At 43.5% G+C, this 26,560-nt stretch overlaps 1 protein-coding gene across 6 annotated transcripts in view; it reads right to left on the bottom strand.

The window, feature by feature from the left end:
* Nucleotides 1–26,560, bottom strand: part of PIGL (phosphatidylinositol glycan anchor biosynthesis class L) — a 56,172-nt gene that overhangs the window by 2,988 nt on the left and 26,624 nt on the right. For 4 of the 6 annotated variants that reach the window (XM_085240648.1, XM_085240649.1, XM_085240647.1 and 1 more), the window contains 3 exons: nt 15,103–15,193; nt 9,568–9,635; nt 1,616–1,647 (listed from right to left, as the gene is read on the bottom strand). In XM_085240648.1, coding sequence (XP_085096774.1) covers nt 1,616–1,647; nt 9,568–9,635; nt 15,103–15,193 — 191 coding nt within the window. Of the gene's footprint in view, nt 1–1,615; nt 1,648–9,567; nt 9,636–15,102; nt 15,194–15,983; nt 16,326–26,560 lie in introns of those variants that run through there. The other 2 variants (XR_014887520.1, XM_085240646.1) reach the window with 2 other exon arrangements.

The raw sequence follows: 26,560 nt of genomic DNA, 5'->3' as shown, positions 1-26,560 counted from the left end.
AGTGCTGCCATTGATGAGTCTACTCCTATGACACCAGCAGGTGAAGCTTTTCAGAGCCTGTTGTGCCTGTGACCTGGGCAGGACAGGATTAACAGTGTAATACAACCTCTCTAGGTTGGCAGAAAGGGCAAGATCAATATAGCTAGTGGATTAGACCTAGAATAGAAGCGCATAAAGCCTGTTTGGCTTGGCTTTCTACTTTCAAATTGCTTATGCAGCAAGTATGCCTAGAATGAGATTATTAGCAGATCTACGCATGCTAAGGGCTTGCACTGCTCCTGACAGACATCAGCACACCAATTCTTTTGAAAGAGTGATGGTTAAAGCTGGACAGGGCCAGCAATTGGGGCTGTCTTGGCTTCTAGAAACAAGCCTACGTGCTTGCGCCTGGCCTGGACAACTTGATTACAGATTATAAAAAGCCTACTGTCTTTATGCTGGCTAAGGGCATTAGAAAGCAAAGCAGGATATTTAGGGTGCTCATTTGCATATCAGTGAGGCAATGCAAGGCTTAGCTGGCTTTTGCATTTGCAGAGAGATTTTCTCTGGATTCTCTGATCACATGAGCTTACATGGGTTCACCCGCAAATATTTCCCTCTTACCAACAGCAGAGCAGGACATTTCCATGGCCTGAACATGCTTGTCAGCTCTATCCACACAGCCTCAATCCCAGCATCACTCTTGTTTCATTAAGCCCCTCTGATGCACAGCCCTGCACGCCTGCCAGATCAAATTATAAATACCAGGAATTTCAATGAGACTGGAACTATATTTGGAAAGGCTTAGCGTAAGCAGCAGCATGGGAGCTCCCCGTTCCTTTGGCATTTGTAGGTCATGTCAGATGTGATGTAATCAGAGCAGCAAGGCTTTTATATAGCTTCAGGAGTTTCATGATGCTGCTGGAGAAATGGAAATGCTATCTATATGTGGGTCTGTTTCAAACCTGAACCAATTTGAGGCACAGCCCATCCAGTCTATTCAGGACCACATTATATCTAATGTCCATGTCTAAACCAGCATGAACTGAGCATGGAGCTGGTTTGGTCTAGAAAATACCTGATGTCTAGCAGCAACATCTACCCCTGCAGTTCCTTGTTCTTTCTCTGTACTGCATACAGCACATAGGCAGCTCTTTGCTGTTATCTCAGAATTCCTAGGAAAGGAGTTGGCATTAATGCTATTTTTCTTAGATGGCAGAATTGAAGAGACTAGAGTGAGAGCTCAGTTATAGGGCATTTTGCCATCTTGGCCCCAGCTCTCTCCACTAGATCTTGGTCTGCAACGTGCTACTATCAGGGAATAAAACTGATTTTGCCCTTATATTCAAGCAAGACCACAAGAATCACAGAGCAGACACCAAGTCACACCACTGATTCAGGACAACCCCAAATGACAGGAAAGGCATAAGCTCCCCAAACCAGACAGGAAAGTGACTGCAGAGGAGACTTAGCTGGTGAGAGGCTGCAGGGAAATAAAAGAACAAGAAAGGGTTCAGTTGTGGGTTTCATTTGCATTTCAAATAGAGGCGAGTTTGGCAGATGAAGCCCTGGACAGAACACGCATGTGAAAGATTGCCTAATGTGTGCAGAGTCATGGCTGTTTTGTGTGACATACCTTCAGGTAACTTCCTCTCTGAATGCAGGTACCTGTGAATGAAGAGATACATGTAGGTAAACAATAACGAAGTTAATCAAATATTGATGTTATAGACATGGACTCTGTATTAACCCCTTTCTCTTAATACACATTTACAGCAGTTGATCTTAAAAGAAATTAAGGAGCAGACGCTGGAGGTGTATGTCAGGCACTAGTAAGCCTCAATCCCCACGTTAATCTGCCATTTCTTTTCTATGCTGGCTGCTGGGGACACAGCACAAATAAGTTCCATAAATCCAATTCATTCTCAAAATTCTGTTGCACTAAGGGAAACTGTAGGAAGCTGCCAAAGGTTATCTACCTTTGATGGCATTTGCTCTTACAGGTGTCTGTCTGCTGACCAGGAACATAGCTGACAGCTCTGACAGCTCCTGCTTGGGGACCAACTTCATTCTTTCTAACCAGTGCTGGCACTGGGGCCAAGAATTTTCTCCAACTTGTTGCTCAATAAGACTTCGATCTGTTCATGACTTTTACCTGGGAAATTTCTGTGACAAAAACAAGTCCTTTGGAATAGAATGAGGGGACAACTTTTTTCTGCTCTGGCCCATTGTTCATGGTGACAGAACACCTATGCTCGCATCACCATTTGAATGCCTCCAGATTTGGCCCATCAAAGGGATGGGAGGAAGCAGGTCTCCAGCAGATGGCACTCAGAGCTGTCCCACACCCAGGCTTGCTCTTCCATTAGAAAAAGATACCCAAACAATGGAACATTTGCCAAAAAGAGAAAGGAAATAAAAAAAAAAAGTTATTTAACCCTGTGTAATATTTAAAAAGATTGTTATCGTCTTATAGTGGTGTATTTAACAAAGGACAACATGACAGTTCATGTGTAAATCAGCCAGGATAAAACATACATTATATGTAAACTGTTATGTTTCTCCAGTCACTTTCAAACTAGGATTATCTCTGGCTGTTGGTTAAGTTCAAGGAAAAGGATTAGCTACACGGGAGTAGACAAAATAGGAAGCACTGAAATATGAATAGCCAAAGCAATTCAAAGCAAAAGCCAAGCCAGAAATGCAGGTCATGGCAGAACTCAAACAGCAATCAGAAGACATATGCCTTAAATAGATTCTCTTGCCAATGGTCTCCTCCGGAGCCAAAGATCAACAAGCAACACCATTTTCTACTAAACAGTGGTCCTGTAATATTGGCTTAGCCCTCTTACACCCCGCTACTCAAGTCCTACTGTACAGACCAAGATTGTCAATGTTGCTCCATAAACACTACCAGCAATTTTTCAGAGGCAAGGGAAAGGTTTAAATATCTCCATTAATGCGTGCTCTGCTCTTCTGCCAGAAGTTTCTTCCCCTCCAGCTAGAATCTGGCCACCCAAAGTGGTGATTCAGCACTCGGTAAAGCTAGCAGGGTGGGAACTTATTTTAAAATAAACTTGAAGAGAGAAAGCAGTGAGGGGTGGGAAATTTGGCTACCTATTCCAAGTCCTAGTGCCTGTTCTGGGTGTGCTGCTGCTGTATTGAGAGATTGTCAAAGCACTAGCTGACAGCAAGTTAAAGGTTGTGAAGAGCTGCTCCAAGAGTGAACTAATAATCATCATTTCTGGCCACTAGAAACAGAAACAAAGAGAGATCCAGTTCATATGGAAATGTTCCAGCAGGAGCAGGGGGCACCTTCTGCAGGGAAGGAAAGTTTGATCCAGCAGAAAATTAAGGGGCTTGTGTTTGTGTAAAGGCTCAGAGATACACAAACTCCATATTTTGGTTAAGGAAAGGTCTTCAACACTGCAGCCAGAGAGACTTGATACTGATCTGGAAGAACAGGCACAGAGAAACTCGGATCGTTTCCTTATCCTTTTTGTCCTGAGCCAAATAGTTCAGCTCTGTGCAGAGCTCTCAGAATGGACTCCACCCAGGTGCAGAGGAATTGCAGCTTTGCTCATTTGTATTTCTCAGGCTAGAGCTGGCAGTGAACTGCGTGGTTGCAGAAAGAGAGAGAGAGAAGCAACATGTTCACAAAACTAGCCAATCCTCCCCCAAATTAATCTTCTTGCTCCCATCTCCACCCTGCTGAAGCTTCTCCATGGGACACTTCCAAGTAGGGGAGAGGTTGCAGCTGTCTGTTGTTGCCATTTTGGGAATGCTGTTTTATAGATTGGACTTGCTGTGGTTTGGGTGAAATGAAAGAGTTTGGCATAAAATCTTGACAAGTCAAACACAAACAGGCTCTTTTTTTAGCAGTGTTTTTGTGTTTTCCTTCCAAAGAGACCTTTTTATAAAAATTCTTTTCTTTTAAATATAGAGCTCATTCCCATCCACCCACCAAATCCCAAAGGCCAGCTGATTTCAATGTACTTCTCACTGCACCCCCTGTTAGACCTGTTGTAGGTTTCAGATCCACATTTGAAACAAAGTGCAGCCCTCTGCAAAGAAGAGCTCCAAAATACTATGAGACTTGTGATGGCATCCACCATTTCTGCACTGCAAGGACCATCCCTCAAGGACCAGCAGCTTTGAAAGCTACTCCTGTCTGTAGCTATTGCTCAACAGAAAAACTGAAGTGGCCAACAAACCCCATTCTGCAAACTGCTGAATGGAGACAGCTCCCAAATCCTTTATTCAGCCTACTTCAATGAAAGCTGTTAGCAAAGCAAGTGGGCTAGCTCTAAAGTACAGACCCCGATACCAGCCTGTTAAGGCAAGAAGGAATAAGTTGAGATGGAGCTGGGGCCTCTGCCCCAGGGAACACAGAACTCCCCTGGGTTGGAAGTGGGACTGATGTTCAGGTGGGTGGACCACAGCTTTGGTAACATTCTCTTCAGTGAGAAATTGTTCACAGAAATCAGTGACTTCACTCTCCAATTAGATCCTGGTGCCAAAGGTAAAACCCTTCACTGTGCTACGCTGGATGCTGTAGAGCCCCAGGGAAATGCAGTTTTCAAGAGCACAGCAAAAGAATGGATGTCTTAAAGATACGTTGGGGCTCCATTTAGGATCCTACCTCTAATCTGTCCAATTAATCTGATGAAACAGATGTGAAAGAGGAAGAACAGTTAGTCTCCTAGGAATCACCAAGACATTAGAGGGATATACTTGCCAGATGTTGAATGTTTACTACCTGGAACGCCTCCTCCCTCCCTAACTGGACTTTCTGGCTGCCTTTCCATGCACCCTGAACTACACCACGTAACAACATGCAGCTTTTTAAACACTATTCAGACACTCTGTACTCACGTGTATCACAGTGGTAAAAGATGATTCCATCATTCAGAAAAAAAAGCAGCGATTCAGAGATTTTCCAGTTGACAGAGCTTCTCTTTGGCTCTGTGCTTAGGTCCCTGCACTGGGAGAAGAATGTGCAGTGTCACTGCTCCAGTCATGCTGCTAGCAGTCTAGTGACACTGGGAAGAACATTCCTTGAGGCTGTTTCTTCAGGAAAAAAAAAAAAAAAAAAAAAACTTCTTGGTGGAAGGGAATCCCTGCTGACTACCAACAATACAGTGCCCTGTGTGCAACCTTACCTTAATGGCTCTCACCAGGAACGTGGAAGGGCACTGGGATGAATGAGCTTAGTCATGTTAAGGAATGAGATGAAATCTAGGAGGAAATACCCAGCTAGATACCAAACTGATGTATACCAGGCATGGGCAGTCATCTGAGGGGAAAGGACAGAAACTTAGAGGATAAAATACAGGACATTTCTTTCCTGACTTTAAGGACAGAGTCTGGGTCCAATCACAGCTACCATTCACAAATTCTCCCATCACTTAGGACATTTGAGTTCGTTAAAACAAAATACCAGAAGTGAGCTGGATTGTTAAAAGACAGATTGAAACATAAGATATTGCACCCTGTTATTTCGCCAATCCTCTTTATTTTGCAGGAACCCTACAACTCTGTTAGGGCCTAAAGAATCCCAACCATACACATCAATGACAAAAAAAATCCTTTTCCAAGGTGGAGCAAACAATAGTTGGTTTGGAAGAAGGATTTACTGGGAGAAAGCAAGGGAAATAACAAGATTGTAGTCTGCTTTAAAAACATAAATGAGATGTCACTCATTTGAAATACGTGGGCTACAGCTGCTTAAAAGGAGTGAGGGATCAGAATCCCATTCTAGCCCTGCAAAAAGACCTGCACTGCAAAAAGACCTGCAATAAAAATGGTAGTTGGGAACCCATACACTACCATCAAGCTAATTATCATAGAAACAGCTAGCTTCTTGCTCAACATGTTCTTAAAGACCTGAACTTAGAAAATCAATACAAGCACAACTGTGCTCTGTAGAGATGTAATCCAGTTGGCAGCTTTTGAAATCAGTACCTACCGAATATGGCTGGACAATGCTGATCACTGTTTTGATACACTTATTTGAAACTGGCATTTAATCAGACCTCCTCTTTCAGGAAACCCTGGTGCAATCCACCCTCACAGTGCTACGTGCCATGGCATTCATAAATGGGGCACTCAGAAGTCAAGCTGTGACACCTAAGTGCAAAAAGGCATTGGTGGCACTCAAGCTGTGTCACAATCAACTCAAGAGAGATAAAGCATTAAGCTCCCAAATATCATTTTTGCAGCGATATCACAGTCTCATTTACAACCTACCACTGAGCTGATGGATGTTAAGAAACATCCTGAAAGACTGAGAGGTGTTTTTCTAAATTGAACTGATGAGAATAGGCTCAGCTAATGATTCTTTGATGTAGCTTTTTTATATGGCATCGTTGATATAAGTTTTATGGATGCAGTTGCTATAACAACATAATGCATGGTTAAATATAGTAGCTCCTATTTTCCACTCAGTTTGCTCTGCCCTAAGCAGACAAGGACTATTCTTTTCTGTTCTAGTTGGGATGAAATGGATTTGATTGCTCACTGAAGAAAACAAGTGCTACAGTCCTTCCTCCCCCTCACAGCAGCCATTTCTCCCCACCTTAAGCAAGCAAATAACAAAATCAACAGCCCTCCATTTGCTAGTCAAGAAGGCTTGTATAAAAATCAAAATGCAAGATGAGTCATGCAAAACTAGAACTCCTTGATATTACATGTGATCTCAGTGCAAACACTGTCATTTCAAAGTGCAGGAAAGAGAGGTTCTCAGATATTCCTGTCACGTATTATTTACCATGGTTATTACTGTAGTGCTTTAGTGACTGACCAAGTACTAAGAAAGGGAATTAAGTGGCCCTGATGTCACTTGAGACCTGTTCATCCCTGTGAATGTGTGTACAGGGTCCAGTCTTGGCCACAGGGAAAGCTCCTACTTTGAGGATAAAGGAGAATTATGTTGCCAAATCCAGGCCACAGGGAAAGAAACAGAGCTACAGAGAATTGCATTCAATTCCCTCTTCTTTGCTATAGTGTTGGTTTGTGGGGTTTTTTTTTGTTTCTTTTGATGTTTTTTGATTTTTTTTTTTTCCCCTCAATCTGGAAGGCAGAACTGAAATACTCCCAGGGGAGACAAAAATCAAATAGCAATTTGTGTTTCTCCCCCATCCTATTTTTGGGTGTTTTGTTTTTCTTAGTATTTTTCCCTTGCAAAAGAAGAAACCCACTCTCAAACCTTGGCATTTCACAGATCTGAAGGCTAGGTATACAGCAGCATCTAGACTCCTTGCAGGGTGTCACAAGGATATTTGGTGCAAGTGGAAGGAACATTGCTTCTGAATAGGTTCTGCTCTTCTGAACATAACTTCTATCCCAGACCCTAGAAAGGTTATTTACATTCTTAGCAAATAATGCTGAGCTATGATCATTTCCTGAACTGTTGTGCTCCTTGCAGCTGCTTAATAATTTGTATCTCCTGAAGCAAGGAGCTGTGGAATGGATCACATGGCCTGTTGTACCTCTGCTCTTGCAGCAAACAACCTTTTAGTGGGCATAAAGTCAGTCTCCCACAGTCAGGGAGCTTCCAAAAGAGCTGAGTGTTGCTGCATCAGCCTTCTTCTTCACCCTTTCCACTTGCTGTCATAGCGGAGGCAGAGTCCTGCAGACCTCATTTAAAGATGGCTAATAAATAAACGCATTCCACATGATACCTAGAGAAGAGAGTTCATTTGCCTTTTTGCTGTCATGTAGCACTCGGGCCCTGGGGGCAGCAACCTCTGCTCTGCAAAGCCCTGCTAGCAGGGGGTATTGTGAGAAGCCCCACAAATGCTCCTGGTGCTGCCTGAACTAGCCAGTATATAAGAACTCAGCAGGGCACTGAGAATCAGGAGTGGTACAGTCACGCTCTACTTCCTCCATGACACAAACTGAAAAATAATGAGAGCAAGCAAGACACTAAAAATAAAATTAACCTTTCAGTGACCACAGCATCACTCCTGCCACACACAGATGACTGAGTTGCCATGTTTATTTTTGCTGATTCAGGACCAGAAAAGAGATGAGACAAACTGGTCCTTAATTAATGAGATATGCTTATATATTCTGATACAAGTGAGACCACCTCATCAGCTCAGGGCAATATTCTGCTTAGGCTAAGGACTAATGCAAAGATCCGGGCTCAAGAGGCCTCCAGATAAAGAACACTTCTCAGGAAGATACTCTGGGACAAGAAAAAGGTTAACAATCCCCTGTGCATACATAGGAAACCTACAATGCAAAGGTGGGAAAGTGATTTCTGGACAGGTACAAAGTAACACAAAAGCACAATTGGGATAATAGTTGATACAGCTGCTACCTTGTTTTCCCTATATCTCTTCAGGACATAGGGGGATATCCAACAGCCTGTCTTCTATTTCTATTTGCAAGCCCTATGGCAAACTGTCTGAGCAAACACTGAGGGTCCAGGTAGCTGAAAGCTCTCTGCTACCTCTGTGCAAACATGTAAGCATCAGCCATCAACCTCTGTCCTTTGCTCACCCCTCAAGCAACATTGTGCTGGAAAGCATCTCACCACTTAGTCCAAACAAATGCACTGTTTACTTTAACTTCACTTCCCTTCTTCCTGTTAAGATATTTTAAAAGATCTTGGGAAAAGCCACGATCTCCTCTAACACTGAGTTCCAGCCATGAGATAGGATCAAAGATTCTCAGCATCTTCCCAGAGGAGCTTAGTGGGTCCCAGTATGGGATATGTGGCTCTGTAGCTTTCTTCAAGCAAGTAAGAAAGCAAAATGACTAGATGTTGGAGATCCAGAGTTACTTGAATTGCACAGATGATTCAGAAAACAAATGGGCGCTAAAAATACAAGATAAACTTGCAAAGAGTTTTTCTCATGCCTGGAGAAGACAGGGATGGCTCTAAGGGAAAATCACTCTAGGACAATGAAATCTGAATGAGCAGTTAAAATATGATTAGCTGCCTTGCCAGGAAAAAATTGGGCGATTTTTGTCTAGCATCCTTCCTACATCACAACACAGAGATAAAGGCTTTCAAAATTTAAAGAATAAAGTGATAAAGCAATGAACTGACTTAGGAAGATTAGTAAATAGGAACAGCTTTAGTGAAGGAGCAGTATCCTTTGCCCAGAGTAGTAAATTCAGATAATCAGATGGAGTAGCAACATCCTCTTGAACAATGGTGCAGGCCTCTCCAAAATTCAACTATCACCAGCTCATGCATCTATTCACATACTCACCTCAAACCAGAAATGCAACCATCTGAAGCACACTTCAGTGCAAGTGCATTCACTACACTGCACTAGGAGCAAGAATGTGTCACTGCTCTGAGATCAAGAATGGGAAGAGAAAAAGAGGCCTCAGTGAAAGGAAGACTAGCAAAGCACCAGCAGGTGGAATAATAAAGGGTGCTGTGGGTCATTTACAACACTGTAGGAGCTCCTCTAAATAGCATCATGTCCCATGGCCCAGCACACAGGTATAAACAAAGTTAATACTACTCTTGGCTCTAGTTGGTAATTAACTGCTTACACACAAACACCATGTTCACCTCTGCAACACTACAGGGAGGCATCCAACAAAGCACGCAGAACACTGTACCTTAAAGCAGCGTAGAGAGAAATGTGGTTAGCATGACCACTCACTCCTCCTGCATCAAAAGTTACCACCTGCAAAGTAAAACCACAGAACAGTAAACATTTTGAAGAATAAAGAGACAATGTAATAACCAGCTTTGACATCTAACACGGCACTGTCCCAGCCCATTGTCTCCAAAGAGTTGTTTTTGTGTTGCACAATGTAGCCTTTGTGCGTGAAGTCAAGTTACAGAAACACAACTAAACAAATAAGTGAGGACACTCTGGAACTAAACAACTACATGGTCTAATAGCTTAAACAAGGGAGAAATGATAAGTATCACGTTCCCAATGGCAGGATGCTCTTGTTACTTATTATGTAGCCAAAAGGTTACTTTCAGAGTAATCTCATGCAAACTCGCTCTTGTCCCAAGTAGTCCAGCTCTGTGAATCACTCTCTCCTGAATCTGAGAACATACCAGAATGCCTGTGAACTGCAGGGTGAGACTATAAGCTTGCTGTGCTGTGATTCAGGACAGACTGCTCTAATAAAAGCAACACAATTGGGCATTACTGTCCTGATTGCAATGAGACTTCATCACACAACAGCAATAGTTGATAATCTGATACGAGAATAAAGCTTTTAAAGGAATCAGCTGATTGCCTTCTTTGTACAACCAAGTCAGGCTGTCAGCTGAATGAGAAGAGCATGTTGTTTTTTGCTTCTCTGCAGGGAGAAATGAGGACTTTTTAAATGCAGAAATAACATGTGAAAGTAGCACTAACAAGTCGCTAGCCAAAGCATGGAATACCCTTGGCTCCCAGTCCTCAGAGCCACTCAATAATGTATTGGGGCAAAGCATCCACCCTAAGTGCTCATTCTGCACAATACTGTGAAGTAGGTATCAAAAGATTCCTGCTACCAATCTGGAAGACAAACTGGCAGCACAAAGTGTAGAGCAGACAGGGTATATATGCTGGTACTGGTACGGTTTCCATATGGTGAAAGTGACAGCCCTTCAACAGCATCTAGTTAGGCTTCCACTCTGAAAGAGGCCAAGCAGCAGAGTTCTTCACAGCTCCTTTCTCCATGACCAGGAAGGAATCAAACTCCCTACATTTCAACAGATATTTGCTTCTTTGCCAGTCCGTTCTTTCTTGAGGGAAGAAAAAGTTACTGCCTTGCTTACTCACCACAGCTCCCTCCTCAACATCTATTTTCTAAGCAAGGCTTGAACTACTGGGTTAATGATCAAGGGAAGATCAAAAACCACCCTGCCCATCCTGCAACTTTCTACTCCACCCTCCAACAGAAGAGGCCCTTTCACACATAAGAGATACCGTGTAAAGGACAGGAAACAGAGACAGTGAAAAATACTTGAAATCCCACAAACTCCAGGCAAACCTGCTAACAAGCCCATCCACCTAGCACAAGCCCACAGACAGACCCCCTATTTTGTCCGGTGGCTATAGTTGTGTTGCCACCAAGCAGCAGGTGTCTTCTGCTTTGGCTGCTTTACTGTACATCAGCACTACTTGACAGTCTGCCTGCAGGGACTGCACGGTCTGGAATGGTGCTCAGCTCTCCCTAAGATTATCAGCTTTTTGAGTAGCTCATCTGGGAAAGATGTTATTGAATTCTGTACGGCTTGAGGAACCAGCACAGCACCCTGCATGCTACAGATAAGAAAAAGCGTGCTCTGAAGTCATTTCTACCTATAGTGGAGCTCTCCTAACATGATAACGTGTCCCACTCATTACAGGCAGAATAAATTCCTAAGCAGGTGATTAACAGTGAGAGTCTGATAAGGATCAGATTGGACTCTCACTTAACCTTTTAACTATACAGGGACAGAGCAAGCTTTGTTTCTTTTACCTGCTAATTTATGTTTATGTAACCTGTATAAATAAAACGTCTTCAAGATTACTACCCTGCTGTAAAATGTGGTTGAAATCAGCCAGTGGGCTCTAAAATCTTTTGAAACACGCACATCCACACACACAAATACAACTGCATTATACTTGTTTCCTTGGGAAACCAAACTATAAACTCAAGGCAAGCCAAAACACACATTTTCCTTTCTACAGCGAGCACAGGAGAACAATCTAGAAGACCAAGATAAGAGACTACAGTGAGCAGACTAAATAAGCTAATCATTATTTTGACAAAACTGGCTCAGGCCAACTATAGGAGCATAAAGCTGGGTTAGGAAATGTTCTTGACATGGAAATTATCTGTACAGAAACACCTTTGGAGGCTTTCCTTCTCCACATCTGTTTTAAAATAGGAGCTGCTGTTCTTCATATTGCTGTGGTTATGTAACATCTGAACCAAGTAAAGAGATTGCATGGAATTCACTTTCAATTGATACTGTTTAATTTATTGTTAGGAGCAAATAGCCTGTCTCTTCAACTGCAGAAATCTGTAAACATAACTCCCAAGGTACCTGCACACTGACCTGGTCACAGCAGCATTCACCTTATCTGCAGATAGGTCATCTTTGTCCTCAGAGATCCTTCAGGCTGACTGTGACACATTGGTGATGCCCCCCTATCCAATATGTAGCTTCAAGGTCTGTGCTCTAAAACAGAGTACTGATTCCACAGCATCACTGCAGTGCTCGTGACTTATAGCAGGCAGCAATCACATATAAATATATTCCTCAAGCTTCAGGGATTAATTTAATTGATGAAAAAATCTGAATTTCTTTCTCATACGATGAAGATATTTTCACATGGGAGCATTTGCTTCCTCTGCATGGAGCAGCTAGCTCGCGTGCTTCCTTTAAACACATAACCTGAACCAGGCAGATGATGAAATCAAGCAAACAATCAGGACAGGATGAAGAAACCAGAACATCTTGAAACCCTGGGTTAAAAACAGGCTTAGCCAGTCCTGGGAGCAAAAGGGTAGGATAGGAAATACACTTGATGTGGAAATTATTGCTCAATGAAATCTTCAGGGCAACAGGGAGTTCCCTCCCCACACCTGTTCTGAAATGGGAGCTGCTGCTGTTGGTGTTGCTGGGTTTTTCTTCTAGGTGACCTTGGTATTTAGGAAATTGAGCTTTCACTAATGGAAACCCCAGCAGCAGCCAAGACAAACAGGTCCAGAAATCCCTTCCAGAGTGGGGAGAGCACAGAGGAAATTACTCAGTTACAAGCAGAAAACCCCTGAGAGGTCTGGAGTCCATGCTCCCTCTACATGCTGTGTGTGCTGGAGAAGCTGTGGGTCTCCCTCACTCTTTCTGGCATCACACAGTGTTTCAGAGCACACATCTACTCAAGTACACTGCTGTGGATAAAAACGTCTTTCCTTTTTTAAGAAGGACCATCCCATAAAGTGCTAGAGCAAGAACCTCCATTCTAATAGCATCATCTCACAGGCCCAAGGGTCTGGCCTATCTAGACTGATTTGGAGCTGAGCAAAGACAATGGGACTCTTCTGCAAACAGCTGAATGGATCATGTTTCCAGTAGTCTATGGTGGAAAGCATCTTCTAAGAATCTCTTATTGCTGAATTCTGGTCTTGGCACTGCAGCTGCCCCATGCACAGTCTGAATGTCACCTTGTAATCCAAGCTTTGCTGTCACCAAACCTTCAATCCTGAAGAGTAGAATTTCATAATCTGGGGCTGCCTGGGGCCCACACAATACTATGTAACTTCATTTTCTTATATGCCAAATACTTTCTAATCTGGATCAAGACTATCCTTGGCTGCTCCCCCAGCACCACTGGCTTTTGCTTATAAATCCAGCAGGCAGGAAATAATTTCCAAAGTCTATAAATTAGTTTTGGCTTTGAGCACACCAACTGTTAATTTCTGTGTCTGCTCTATTTAGCGTGGAGCTTGGATAAAATATGTCCCTGTAGCTCTCAACAAGATTGAGTTACTCTTGGACTTCCAGGGCAATTGTGGAAATGAGTAACAATGCAATGGAACAGAATTGTGCCTAACATGGTGCCTTGCAATCTTTCCTTTCAGACATGCTGGAATTGCAGCATGCTTCTCCACTGCCAGATGACACATGTTCTGTAAATAAAAAAATACCATTTTCTATGATAAGACTACAAGGGAAAACTGGAAAAATTTTTCCCACGGGGATAATGAAGACAATATATGTCTTCCAATCACATTAACTTCAATGAATTAGCTGGATGTAGATGAAACTCTGTTAACTTACATTTTGATTAAGCTCTTTTAATACGTTAAGCTAATCCTATCAGTTTCACCATAGAAACATAGACTCAGTTTACCTTTCAAGAGGCTACTGTCTCAGGACAGCATAGACGAGCACAGACTGGCAAACAGACAGCAAGTTTCCAGTTCCAAAATGCTGGAAGCTGGACAAAGGCAATTTGGTGCTTGTTTTCTGTTGTTGGCAAACTAGGTCTGCTCTTTCCTGAAAGGTATTACAGCAGACATTTGAGACCGTGTGATTACCTGTGACACTGAAAATAATCAAGTTTACAAGGCAGTTCATTACCACCGTTCCCATGAAGATGCTCCAGCGGCCACTGATGCTGCTGACACATTCTGCTTTGTCCTCAATGCTGCCAAGGGAACTGCTGAGGGGAATGCAATGGGCCCTGCAACAGCACTCTTCATTACTACAGCTACACCCTGTAATATCAGCAGCACAGCAGGGCAAGTACTAGTGATTGTGCATGTTTCTTGCTTCCCAATTCCTCACACTTGATTTTTCAACTCATGCTACGTTAGTGCCAGGCTCCTGCTTCCCCAGAACGAACAGCTTGAGTTTAATTTCCTCTGAGGCAAAGATCTAACCCTCTCTAACCATCTATAGAAAGTTCTGGTGTTCTCAGAGTTTCTACTGGGATTCTGGTGCACTTGTCCTAGTGCCCAGGAGAGTCACAAAAATGCAATACAAATCCTGTTGTGTTAGGAGCTTTCAGATTAGATTAAAACCTATCTATTCACCGGATCAAAAGGCACAAAAGGACTGCACGAACACTGGATTTGTCTCTGTGCACAGCAATGTATTTCATGGAAAATTAGCCACAGAATCAATACAATTGGATACATGTTGCTGTTTTTCATGCTCAGGGGGCTTTCATGCTGCAGGAGCTGTGGTTCTTGTTTTGCACACTGCTGAAACACTTTGAAGTTTTTTGTGATTTTGCTGCTAATGAGTGTGTGACAATAACATGTGTGATCACAAAAAAGAACAGAGCATGTTTTTTCCATGGTTTTTTTTTTTTTTCCTATTTGATGGAAAGAACTCTATTTCTAGGAACCCTAGTTTAATAGCCTTCAATCCTGCCCTCACTAATCCAGCCTTCTAACACATGCCTGCTAATGTCCTTCAAACCTAAGCCTAAACCTACGCCTAAATCCCAATCAGAACCTTTTTAGCAATAAAACTTGCAACACGGGAAAAACGATTGTTTTAAAATATAAGAAACATTTGAGAAGTTACTAAAACAAAACCTCTCCACTGTTTATTTCCCACTGAGAAGCCAAGAAAGATCTCCAGATAGGAGTGGCCTAGAAATTAGCTCAAAAGCACTGCCTATGTGGTAGGAAGTTTCACATTACCAGGTTGATGTTGTTGGCTTCTATATGCTTCAGCACAAAGGAGGCAAGGAGCTGTGTGTCCCATTCAACAGAAGGATTATCTGGAAGATCCCTAAAAATGACAAGTGCAATTAGTCACTTCAATCCTAAAAAACTTTAGAAGAACCATGCCAGAAAAGATACTGAAATCAAGATATATTTATTTACCACATAAAACCACCAAAACCTTACTCAGAGTCTCAGAAGTTTACATATTGGGAAGTGGGGGGAAAAGGGGGAGACGAGGCTGGAAGGGAAACCGCAGTTCCAACATCCTCCTTTGCCAAGCTCTCCTTTTCTTCTGACCTCTATGGTAGACTTCCTGGCTGCTCTATTTCAAGCAGCACCTATTTGGTCCCATGATTCTTGTTCTCTATTTGTCCCAGTCAAATTCCTCTCTCTACGTAAAGAAATAACTATCAAATATTTATTTAAAAGCTCTTTTAAAACTCATTTTCCCAAAAGGCTTTCTAATTGTAATCTACTCGTGAACTACATACAAACAAATAGTCTACTTGCATTTACAGAGGACTAATCCATTAACCTCAACCAAAGTTGTAATTATATTGAGAGGATTTGATAGCAGTTCATCTGTTGTTTTTTTTTTTTAACTGCTTTGCATACTAACTCATCTGTGACAGAGTGCTCTCCCTAGGTATTTCAGATTGCAAGCTCCTAGGGACAGAGACTATGATCCAAATGCAAAATAACATCAGGAAGCCAACAGAATTATTCCATATTTACACAACTGACAGCTGAATTTGACCTCTCAGTAATTACGTACGAATGATGCCAAGAAAACATTGCTTGCAAAGTTAAAAAGGTTATTTGTAACAATAGCAAAACATGCAGCTGCTGAATACCAATGATGACGTGTTCAACTGGTCCTTTTCTCAGACCTTTTCCATCCTCTGATAGTGTGATAACTGCTATGAGGTGGTTGAGTAGAAAAGCAGCTTCACAGCCTTCTCACAGACACACAGGTTTCAGCTCTAACTGATCCAGCTGCGTGCTGCTGGGAGCAGGGGAGTCACTTCCCAACACTCCTCATGCCTTACTGACTCCCAGGACAGAAGGGCTGTAACATCTGCAGCAAAACAGGACAGTGTCTCCCTGGCTCATTCTCAGCTCTGGCCTTCACGAGAGATCTCCTGGCCACAAATCTTCCCACTGCTGTCAATAGCAGTTGTAGGAGGAGGAGGAACCTGAAGTACAAACTGAGCATTAGCATATTAACCATTCTGTTTCATAGCTCTGTTCAGCACAGGCCAAAATAACGTGCTGTTAGAAACCACTACGATAAAGAAAGGCATTTCTACAGTAATACACATTCTAGTCATGGTCCCTGGGTTGACATTACTGACAACAGAAATTTCTGTTTGCCAGTCCCTCTTGTACAGACAGCATCTTTGCTGTACAAAAGGCATTTGATTTTCATCACAGAAAAGATTCTTCAGTACATCCGGTGGCTGTCTCATCCAGTTAACAAACCTGCAAGTAATCTGCTCAAGACAAAAACTTTCCCATCTTCTGTCTGAAGATGAAATGGCCCTGAAGGTATTGCAAGTCCCACCACAATGCAGCAAGGGCTTTAAATCGAGCACATTTTTAAAACATGCTTCAAAATATCCCAAGAACATGCACACCGAGAGCAGTCTAAGTGTGCCTTAGCTGTTTGAATGGCACCTTTGACGTTATGTCAAGGCTTAATCTGATAATATTGGAGTAGTAAATTAGCCTAAAATGGATTTTCTGCTGGCCACATAGAATGCAAAATAGGATGCTAATACTGTTGCCTATTTTGGACAGTGGATAAGTGGAGCTGTGGAGGAAGTCCCACTAAAGTGCTCCAACAGCACGTGGTCAGGAAAAAAAAAAAAAAAAGGGCTTGGTATTTACAATGTCCAGGAGGCTCCTGGTGTCATAGCTGCTGCACTCTGTTGGGCTGTCTCCAAAAACGCTGCCGGGAAGTGGAGCAGGTTTTAACTAGTTCAGACAGATAAAGATCCTCCTCCTTCAATGGAAATGAACAGCTGGAGGCAAGGGTTTAAAATCCCTGGAAACAAAACAATCTGAAGGCATGAGCAAATTAACTCAGTGAACACCAAAGTGATTAGATGGGAATGTTCTGCAAGAAAAAAAATCTACTTCTACCCACTTACTGCTGCTCATTCACTCCCAGTAAGAAAAAAAAAACTTTTTCCCTGCATAATGTCATTCATTGAGCACCAAAGATAGAGAAGCAACTCCTACAAAACCAGACACACATACACAAGCATATTTATGACTCATTAATAGCTGCGATGGCCCACTGAGACATCCTTAGCTCATTCAGCAAATATGAAAAGTGACACACAAATTAAATGAAGTGCCCAAAGTCACCCAGAGAAATCAGCAGTAGAACTGCCAACACATCAACCTAAATCACTTCAGGATTATTATTATTTGTTTTTGCTAAGAGTTTAATACTTTGTGCAGTCAAATATTTGGGTGTTATCACAATGGTACAGACCGTGCTGAAAGCATGAGATCAATGGCTTTCTGCCTGTGCTCTGGAAATCAGTAACAGTCCAGCCCACGTAAGGATGAAACACGACAAAGAAAACCAAGTTCATACACCCTGTATACACAGGAGAGATGTTCTTACAGGAGGCCTCTGCATGGTAGAAGCACACGATGTTTGAAAACTGCCATGCTCCAGTACAAAACATTTTTCCTAACATTCTACATCAGTGCTCACCAAATCTGAAAGGTCCACCGACTCCCTGGACTGTTCAGGTAAGTTGCATTTGTTACATTTTTTAATTTTAGGGCTTAGTATGAGAAACATTCAGCATTTCAACAGTTAATTCCACAGTGCCTTTCTGGCTAAGGCTGATAATGCCCCTGAGCTCAAGGTCAAAGGGCTGAGATAAAGGACTATAAAGGAGTGAAAACTAGCACATTCCCTGGAGCAGACTGGAGCTTGTCCCAGGAAGAACCATTCCCCACGCGCTCGCTCTCTGTCCTCTGCCCCAGAGAGCTCCTTGCTGCTGCTGTCAGACACTGAAACAGACCAAGATATAAATCCTGCACTGGAGAGCCCTCCCAGGTCGCTGCTGGAGAGTGCCAGTGGGAGAGGTAAAGAGGTTTGGTCACTTGGCCTCATTTCCACCAACCTATACAGCCTGGAAGTGATCTTTATGGGCATTCCATGTGACTGACGGCAAGCACAGGTGGCCAACAGGAAAAAATAGAGAGATGCATAGAAGAGGCAAAGAAATATTTTTAATGAAATGAGGTTTCTCTCCAGAAATGTTTTATCAGCTGTTTTCAGCAAAAATTGTGCTGTGCACTGTACAGGGAATTTACAGCTGTGCCAAGGGATCTAGAGACTGAAGGGAGAGAGAAATAGAGAATTATTCTGCAGTTGCAGCACAGAGTAGCGCTGGTTTCTGCTGATTTCAGCAGACCCAGATACAGGAAACACTGTACCTTTGAAAACGAGAATACTCTACCTTTATCTACCCAAGGCAGTGCCACCATCAGTAGGGGGAACCAGACAAGACCTGCGGTTTTCTCCCTCACTTCCTTTCTTCCTCCTTGCCAAACTAGGCTGCCAGAGTGGGCACTGGTATCTGCAGTCCCCTTCCCAAAGGTCTGCATAGGAAACACAATGCAGAGGGAGGCACAGCAAATCATGTGAGCAAGTTAAAGCAACATTCAACCTTGAGCAGATCTTGCCCAGCAGCCTTACAGCTGGCTGAATGAAAGCAATGTTAAAAATCTCTGCTTGATGCCAGCTCCCCTCCAGGCCGCCTCCTCTTGCCTGTTGTGGAGCACAGCTCATCTTCTGCCTCAGCCTTGGCCATTAACACTCTGTACATGTTGCCAATAATGTTGTCCTTGCCAGTAGCCTGGACAATTTTGTTCGGTTATCTTTCTAGGAATCTTTAGGCTGAAGACAGCTACATTCCTGTCGTTGGGAAGGTGTCTTTAGAAACTTGAACACCTTCACAGATCTGTACTGCCAAGTGACACCTTTCTTATGTGATATACTGCTCCATCCCTGTCCAGTTTTCCACTGCTTATCCTCCACAGGTCTTTAGCAACAGCAGTGCATTTATAGCATACAATCCCCTTTCAAAGTCTTCCACGGAATTCATTCTGATCATGAACTAAGCTCTCATGACCACTCTGAAGGTTAAGTTAAATGAACAATTAGTCTGTGTGACATCCACATGGCTTTGCAAAGACCAAACAGGCTGTCCTGGGAGGGACACTTGCAGTGAGATCTGTCCCTCCTATAAGCTGCTGAACTGGGAATCTTCAGGCCCCCGGGTGCACTTTGAAGCAGTGTCTCCCACTGTGTGGCAGATGGGGTCTGGCAAACACACCTCTGCCTTGATACGAAGCCTCTGCAGGTGACCATGGAGAAGGGAGAGTAGCAGCAGCAGGATTCCTTCCAGAAGGTGTCTCGTTGTCCATTAATACATCCTGAAAAAAAATCCTTCAAGGTACTACCATGATTTTCCATTCCACTACACAGCAATGAAATAAAGACAAAGGAGTTTTCCAATTTCTTATTGCCTTTTCATCCTGCAGTGTGACCTTAATCAAACCAAGGCTAGGGACCAGGAAACATTTTTGCATACTTTCTTCTCCTTAGCCCTCCCCTCCCCAGTGAATGATTGTACATTAAGTCAGCATAAAGGTTGGGAGATGGATAATGGATTACATAGGAAACAGGTGAACTGCTGTGCAATGGGTTCCCAGCTGAGAACAATGTCCACGGTGTGTTTGTTGGAACAAAGCACGCCCTTTGTATAGACTTAACTGTACAAAACGAACATCTGGGCAATTGAAACTGGATCAAAAAGCAAAAGATCCCACAGAACAAAATGATGTGAGCGCACAATTAGTGAAAAAGCTATGTGATGACTAGAGGCAATCAGTGACCTTTATATCATAGCATCAAAGTAATTGAAAAAAAATGAGTAAACAAATTATTTCATGCTCTATAAAGTAGAGCAGAGAATTTTTTATTTTTGAGATAATGCTACGATAAGTTAAGACATGCTAGCCCCAGATCTTGAAGCAGAGCCTCTAAATCCTTACACTAATAACTATTGATCAATTTCTCCTCCTGTAATGAACGATAACAGGAGGGAAATACTGCTATTCGGCTGCATGTACATCTTTGATTCAAATGAAAAGATCCCCCTTAGACAAAAGACCGGCATCTTAAAGCATCGTGTAAAACAGAGAACAGATGCTGTGTGCTTGTTGGAATGTAACAGTCTACAATTTAGGAGAACAAGGGAAAAGAGCAGGATACTAAGAGTTGAAAACTGCAACATTTAGAAATAAAACATGCTTCAAATATTTAAAAAAAGCAGAATGGACTTATTACTTTTCTCCTGCACTTAACTTCTGCAATGTGTATCGTTAGACCTACTTTGTACACATTTCAAAGATAAATTAAGAAAGTTTAGATGCCTAGAAGACAGGGTAAGTGCTGTTCTTGCTAATGTGAGGCTGAAGTCATGCACTGAGAGCAAGTACACAAAGACAGGCAGCACTCTGCTCAGCTTCCTCCCAGCCCAGGCAAGGTGTGTGTGCTCCTGCAGCAGGCTGTACCTCTGCAGATAGTATTCCAAGCACCTGTTAATCCCCAGCAGTCAATGGCAATTGGGTGACTAAGAAACAAACTTTCTGACTCGGCCACAATCATATGTTCCTGTTGGAGAAATAAGAATCCTTTGGGTTTAAATTCAAAGGAATTATTAGAGAATACAGGACTGCTTCTTTGCAAGGTCTATCCAAATGTCCCTGCACTCATTTTTTTTTAAATGAATTATTGATGATTTCTCAGCAGAGTTTAATGTCTATTCACAGAGATGACACAATTGCTTATCATAATTTGAAATCTGGTATTCATTTGACGTCTGTGCCTCAGTGCCTTGTTGATAAATTACAGCACAAAGCTCTGTAGGAACAAGTTCATATTCAATGCCTCTAATCAAAAACAATTGATGGTACCTTTCAAGAACAGAAATGCATAGAAACGACAGTGGCTAAAGCTAGTTTTAAGAAGTAACTTTAAAAATCTAGTTTTCGGAGGGCATCAGGCCCAGATATGTAAGGACAGGAAACAACATTCAGCTCAACTAATTGTGAATTAACCTCTGATACAATCCCAGCTTTCCTATCTCCCACTTTTCAGTTCTGTGAAAAGGAGATATTAATATGTTCACACTTATTTACCTAAGTTTGAGAACCTTCTAAGGTGTTCACAGGAACACTGCAATAAGGACAACATCTTCTGGAGCAGCTAGGACTTCCTTAGGGGCTGGTGCCAAACAGAATGAACTCCCAGATCAGATGTCATCACAAATTACTTTGCTTTCAGCTGCAAATACCAGTAATACTCCTTGGAACATATCCTTCCTAGCAGAAAAACAGTAATACTTAAAGTTTAAAATTCCCTTGACACTCCAGTGCACATAAGAAACATGAGTTATTTGGGCCAAATGCTATTCCAACAATGGAGACCATGCTTGCCAAAGCACATGATAACAATTTGTGTGTCTCACCTACTGCAAGGTGTCACAGTGCAACACTGCAGCTGAGGAACTTGCCTTCCACAGAGTCATGCTGCTGGAGAATGAGAGTTCTGTCTGCAGCTCCTTGCCTGATCCCACACGGCAAATCACACGTGGCAAACACGCATGTAAGAAAGGATCCATGCTGTGCTGCAGACATATGACCTGCTAGAGGAGAAACATGACTTGGAGTCTTGTGCAATTGTCACACTCAGTGCGTGACATTCATGTTCTAACTGTGCTGCTTGAACGTGCTCAGGAACTTTGTAGTCATCGTTACTGATTGACCAACTGCCCAAGGCAGTGAGCACCAAATAGCTCAGCTTTCAATTCAGCTCACAGAGAAAGGAGGCCTCTAGTTCAGTTGTTTCAGCCTATGCCTGAGAAGCCCCAGCTTCAGCTTAAGCAGAAACTGCAGTAGGTTAGTTACAAGGATAATGAGGTACCATGGGGTGTATCAGGAACCCTGGTAACACTGTAACAAAAAGTCAAGTTCAAGACCCCTTTCACCCTTGAGCTGCATGCTACGTTTTAAGCTACATTCGCAATTTTCACCCATGTAGGAGTTGCATTTGTTTTTGAACATCTACTGCATGCCAAACTAAGGCCATTTACAGCCTGTGATGAGAGCAGGATATACTACACACACCTGTACTGAACACAGCCCACCTACCCCACCTCAGGGGCACATTTTCACCCACTCGCTGCTGAGCGTGGTCCCTGCACAACTTGCACTTTGGAGCACTGCAGGCTCACCAGCAGCAGCTTGCCAAGTGCTGGGCAAAAAGCCTCCCTTTCAGTTTATAGAAGCTGGACTTCTGCACGATCCGTTGGGGGTCATTAGAGAGTTCACTGAAAACATCAGTCAGAGGCCAGACTTAGTAGTCTCAGGAGAGCAGGGGCTGCCATGCTGAATTATGAGTCAGCACTTTCTCCTCTGGCCCACTGAAATGTGGTTTGGGCAGCAGACAACAGCGCAGTGTGAGACGCAGTCAATTCCACTCACGTCTTGGAGAGGCATGTAGATCATTAAAGCTCCTACCTAGTTCAGAAAAACATCCCAGAAAAACAAAACAAAACAAAAAAATCACCAATGTTTTTCTGAACATCCATTGGTGAAATGCTTTTCTGGCACTTGTCCCAAACGACTGACAAATAACATCTCTCAGCATTATCTGGTAAACTCATCTGTACGCTTCTAATAAAAGAAGCAACTTTAGACACTCAATTGTCCAGCATCCCAGAGCACAACTGCCAGGCAAGGGCATACACGAAGCAGCTCTTTGGTTCTGTGCCCTTCAAAGAGCAAAATGATGTGATGGAAGCACCCATGGACTACAGCAGTCAGTAGCCTTTGGCAATTTTGCTCCATGTTCCCAGAACCATCTGTTCTTGTCTGTATCTCCCACCTGGGAGGTGATAAACTGATCTGAAACCAAACAGGGTGGACTCATCCCAACACTCAGCTCCTTGGAACCACTGATTTACCACTTCAGCACATCTGTGCCCACTCCGGTTTTTCTGACAATAACAGAGAACACAGCACATTCTCCCCAAATCATCACCTGTACTGTAAGAAACGAGCATCGCAAGGCTGTATGGAATCATCAGTTAGCTCTAGAATATCTCATAGCAGTGCTCATCTCCTCATCTGTGTCTTTGCCATAGTGCCTAGGAATTAATCTGGAGCCTGACAGTCTAAGATGTCCTGATTGAGAACAAAAGGCCCAGCAACGCTACAATTCAAACTTATGTTTTACATTTGAAATACGAACCACCAGGAATACAAGGACTGTGAGGGACAGACCACAGGACTTCACTCTTCTCTTCCTCATTTCTTTTGTTTTGCAAAACGCTTTGAAAGAAGAACAGAGCAGCACGGCACAGCTTGGGACAGGGAGCATTAATCCACTACTGAGTAGCCAACTCCAACCACCAAGAAGCTGCCTGCACAAATCCAGGCACTGCTGGTTGAAGGGCAGACCCCCAGCTTCAGAATGCTGGGAAGGAAGGCTCACTCTCCAGGCAGAGCTGCAGGAAGCAGACAGGTGGAGTGGGGATGCAGTGTGTTCTTTCTAGCCAGGATTTAACTACAGCACTGGCACGTGTGTCAGGAACTTCACATCATAATGCGCCCAGTGGAAAGGGTGCAAAGCCAAGGGAAGGAACAGAAAGTCTCCCTGCAGCAAAATCCTTCAGAGGCAAACGGCTGAAACACCCCAACATGTAGGTGCTATTTCATCACAACATTAATAGTGAATCCATTTGCTCTTGGAATAAGAAATACATGGTGTTGTATAGCCAAGAACTGCAGTCTCAATCCTGCCTCTGGTAAGTCAAACAGAACATTGATGTTGGCTTAATGGCGCGGGCTGGACTCTCTTAAACAAGAAAAGCTGAAAGTATAACTACCTTTACTGAAACTATAGGCCTTGATCTAGTCCATATAACAAGCAGGGCAGTCAGAAACCTCTGGAGAAAGCCTGCAGCCAAATCAGTCCCTCAGCCACTTCAGTTAATCATCTAGGAAAACAAACGTGGAATAGTTGCTTTACGGACATTTTTTCTCATGCCAAAATTCATGTAACTGCAACTTCAGCAGAGATCTCAATGGGACCATGGCCTGATTCCAAATGCAGCTTCCCATGTCACAACATGTCAGCTTCCCAATACCAATCCCATCCAAAAAGAGGTTTCCTGAATCCCCGGGCTCCCACAACAACCATCTCCTGCAGCCCCTTTGATCTAAGCAATGATAATGGAGCATTTTGTCTTGAAATCCTGGTGTAACCATGCTATATAGCACTGAGGATGCTTGGAGCCATCTAGTTAGGTGGTAATTTTGTTACAGCCACCAATTCACTTCCTTTTATAAGACAGCTTGTACCTAGAAGTTAAGCATCTAATTGCAAGCTCGATCCCACAAACTTTACAAAGACATGCAAAGATTCTACTCATGCAAACTGCAGGCACCATCTTGCCAGCCCCACTCATGTGCATGCCCCAATTAAATGATTACATGAGCAAGCTCTCAGCCAGTCCCTTCTCTTTCCCTGGAATCGCTGAATACCCGCACCGCAGCCAGGCCAGAAACTATGCTCGGAACTCAATTTGCAGCAGCTAAGTGGGACTCGGCAACAATGAACAAAAGCAGCACAATGCGACGACCTTTATCGTTCGGCCTTCCTCTCCTCCTCGCTCGGACTCCACGCGAGCGTTACACAACAGCTTTGCTATAGCAACGGCTCCGTGACCGGCAGTAACCCCGGCCGTGCCGCACGCCGTGCAGCCGCTGAACTTTGGCCCAGTCTCGGGAGCGAGCCTCCCACCCGCCTGGCACCGCGCGCCGGCCTGTTTACGCAGCTCGCAAGTGGGAGGCTCCTGGCAGCCTCCCTGCAGCCAGCAGGATTTCTAGGACCAGGCCAACACTGCCAAAGGCCTGAAATGATTAACTCCTGGGAGCTGGGCTTTCGCGCTCCGGCGGTGCCTGCAAAGGGCCCGGAGACAGGAAGCTGCCCAGAGGGAGCGGCGCTGCCCCACAGCACTGAGCGCCGCAAAGACGCTCAGCGAGGGGTGATGGTAAGGAAACCTGTAAGCTTTAAAGTAGAGAACAGTATCTTTTCTTCTTAATAAGTCACAGATGAGCAAGGATAATGAGCCGGGAACACAGTAATACCCTATTGAGCACTGCATGCCAGGAAATGCACGTACCTGCATCGTCTGGGGGTGCAGGAAATACTGGTGTGGAACTGGGACTGGGCAGCAGCCGAGTGCTGGTCTCCGCTGCACATTACCAGTAGCAGAAGGCACAGAGGTCCTTGGAGACAACAAAGCTGTGCTCTGCAAACACCTTATTAGAACAGTTGTTACAATCTCGCAGCACAATCCTGTAACAAAAGGCTGCAGATAACCAACCTGCAGCCACACCACCACTGTGCAAACAGCACCCATGCTTCAGCAAATCCTTTATTTCCACACATTAACAGACACTCATTAACTAAACCCCTTACAAGTCTGGCACGGGGCAGTAAGCACGCAATAACCTCCACATTTTCTAACGAGTAACTCAAGAGCTCAGGCAGCTCTCCCTCGAGAGCCTGAGGCCACAGAGCTGAGTGGGAGCAGAGCCTGGGTTGGAGCAGGAGTCCCCACACAGCAAAGCTGCAACACCCACACTCACTCCAGGAATACATTTTATCGCCTGGGGCAAATAACAACCCATTTTTCAACAAGCTCTGCAGAAGCTCATGTCTTCCCATGTACTCAGATTGCACAGAAAATCTCTTGATCGCCACGTTAACAGCTACAAATTAACCACTGCTACACGAATACCATAGGAGCTACTTAAAGAACCCCTAAAAGCCTGTCAATGGTCAGCATGCCGACCTCTGCATCACCTACTCGTACTCTGGGCTGCAATGATAAGACACGGCCCTGGATGACTGTTTCTGTCAACATTCTTGATGCTTTGTCTTGTGTTCTCATTACCCAGGACTAGTCTGGGCCTGAAATACAGCATTCTGCAGTAAAACCTGATTATTCCCAGTAAGAGGTTGTATGGATTTCTCTCCTTTGCTATGATGACCAATTCGCTACAAGACTGGATTCTGTAGACACAGCACTGAAAAGCAGGAACCCCTTGGTAGTAGAACCCTCTCTAACAGCTACAGCTAAATATCAATGTTTCGTTAAAAACAAAGAAAGGAAGGAAATTTGTTAGATCCTAAACACTGCAAAACTCTGAATCTTACGCTGAGAGTCTGTGATTCAGTCTCATCTTTGCACAAAGAGGATCATTCTCCACCCCTTACCAGCAAGGCTGGCTGAATTCTCTCATTGTCATGGATGAGTTCTGC

This window comes from Meleagris gallopavo, chromosome 21, assembly GCF_905368555.1.
Source record: "Meleagris gallopavo chromosome 21, MGAL_WU_HG_1.1, whole genome shotgun sequence".
Classification (NCBI taxonomy): Eukaryota; Metazoa; Chordata; class Aves; order Galliformes; family Phasianidae; genus Meleagris; species Meleagris gallopavo.
Note: the sequence above shows the minus strand (reverse complement) of the source record. Positions and strands in the feature narration are given on the sequence as shown.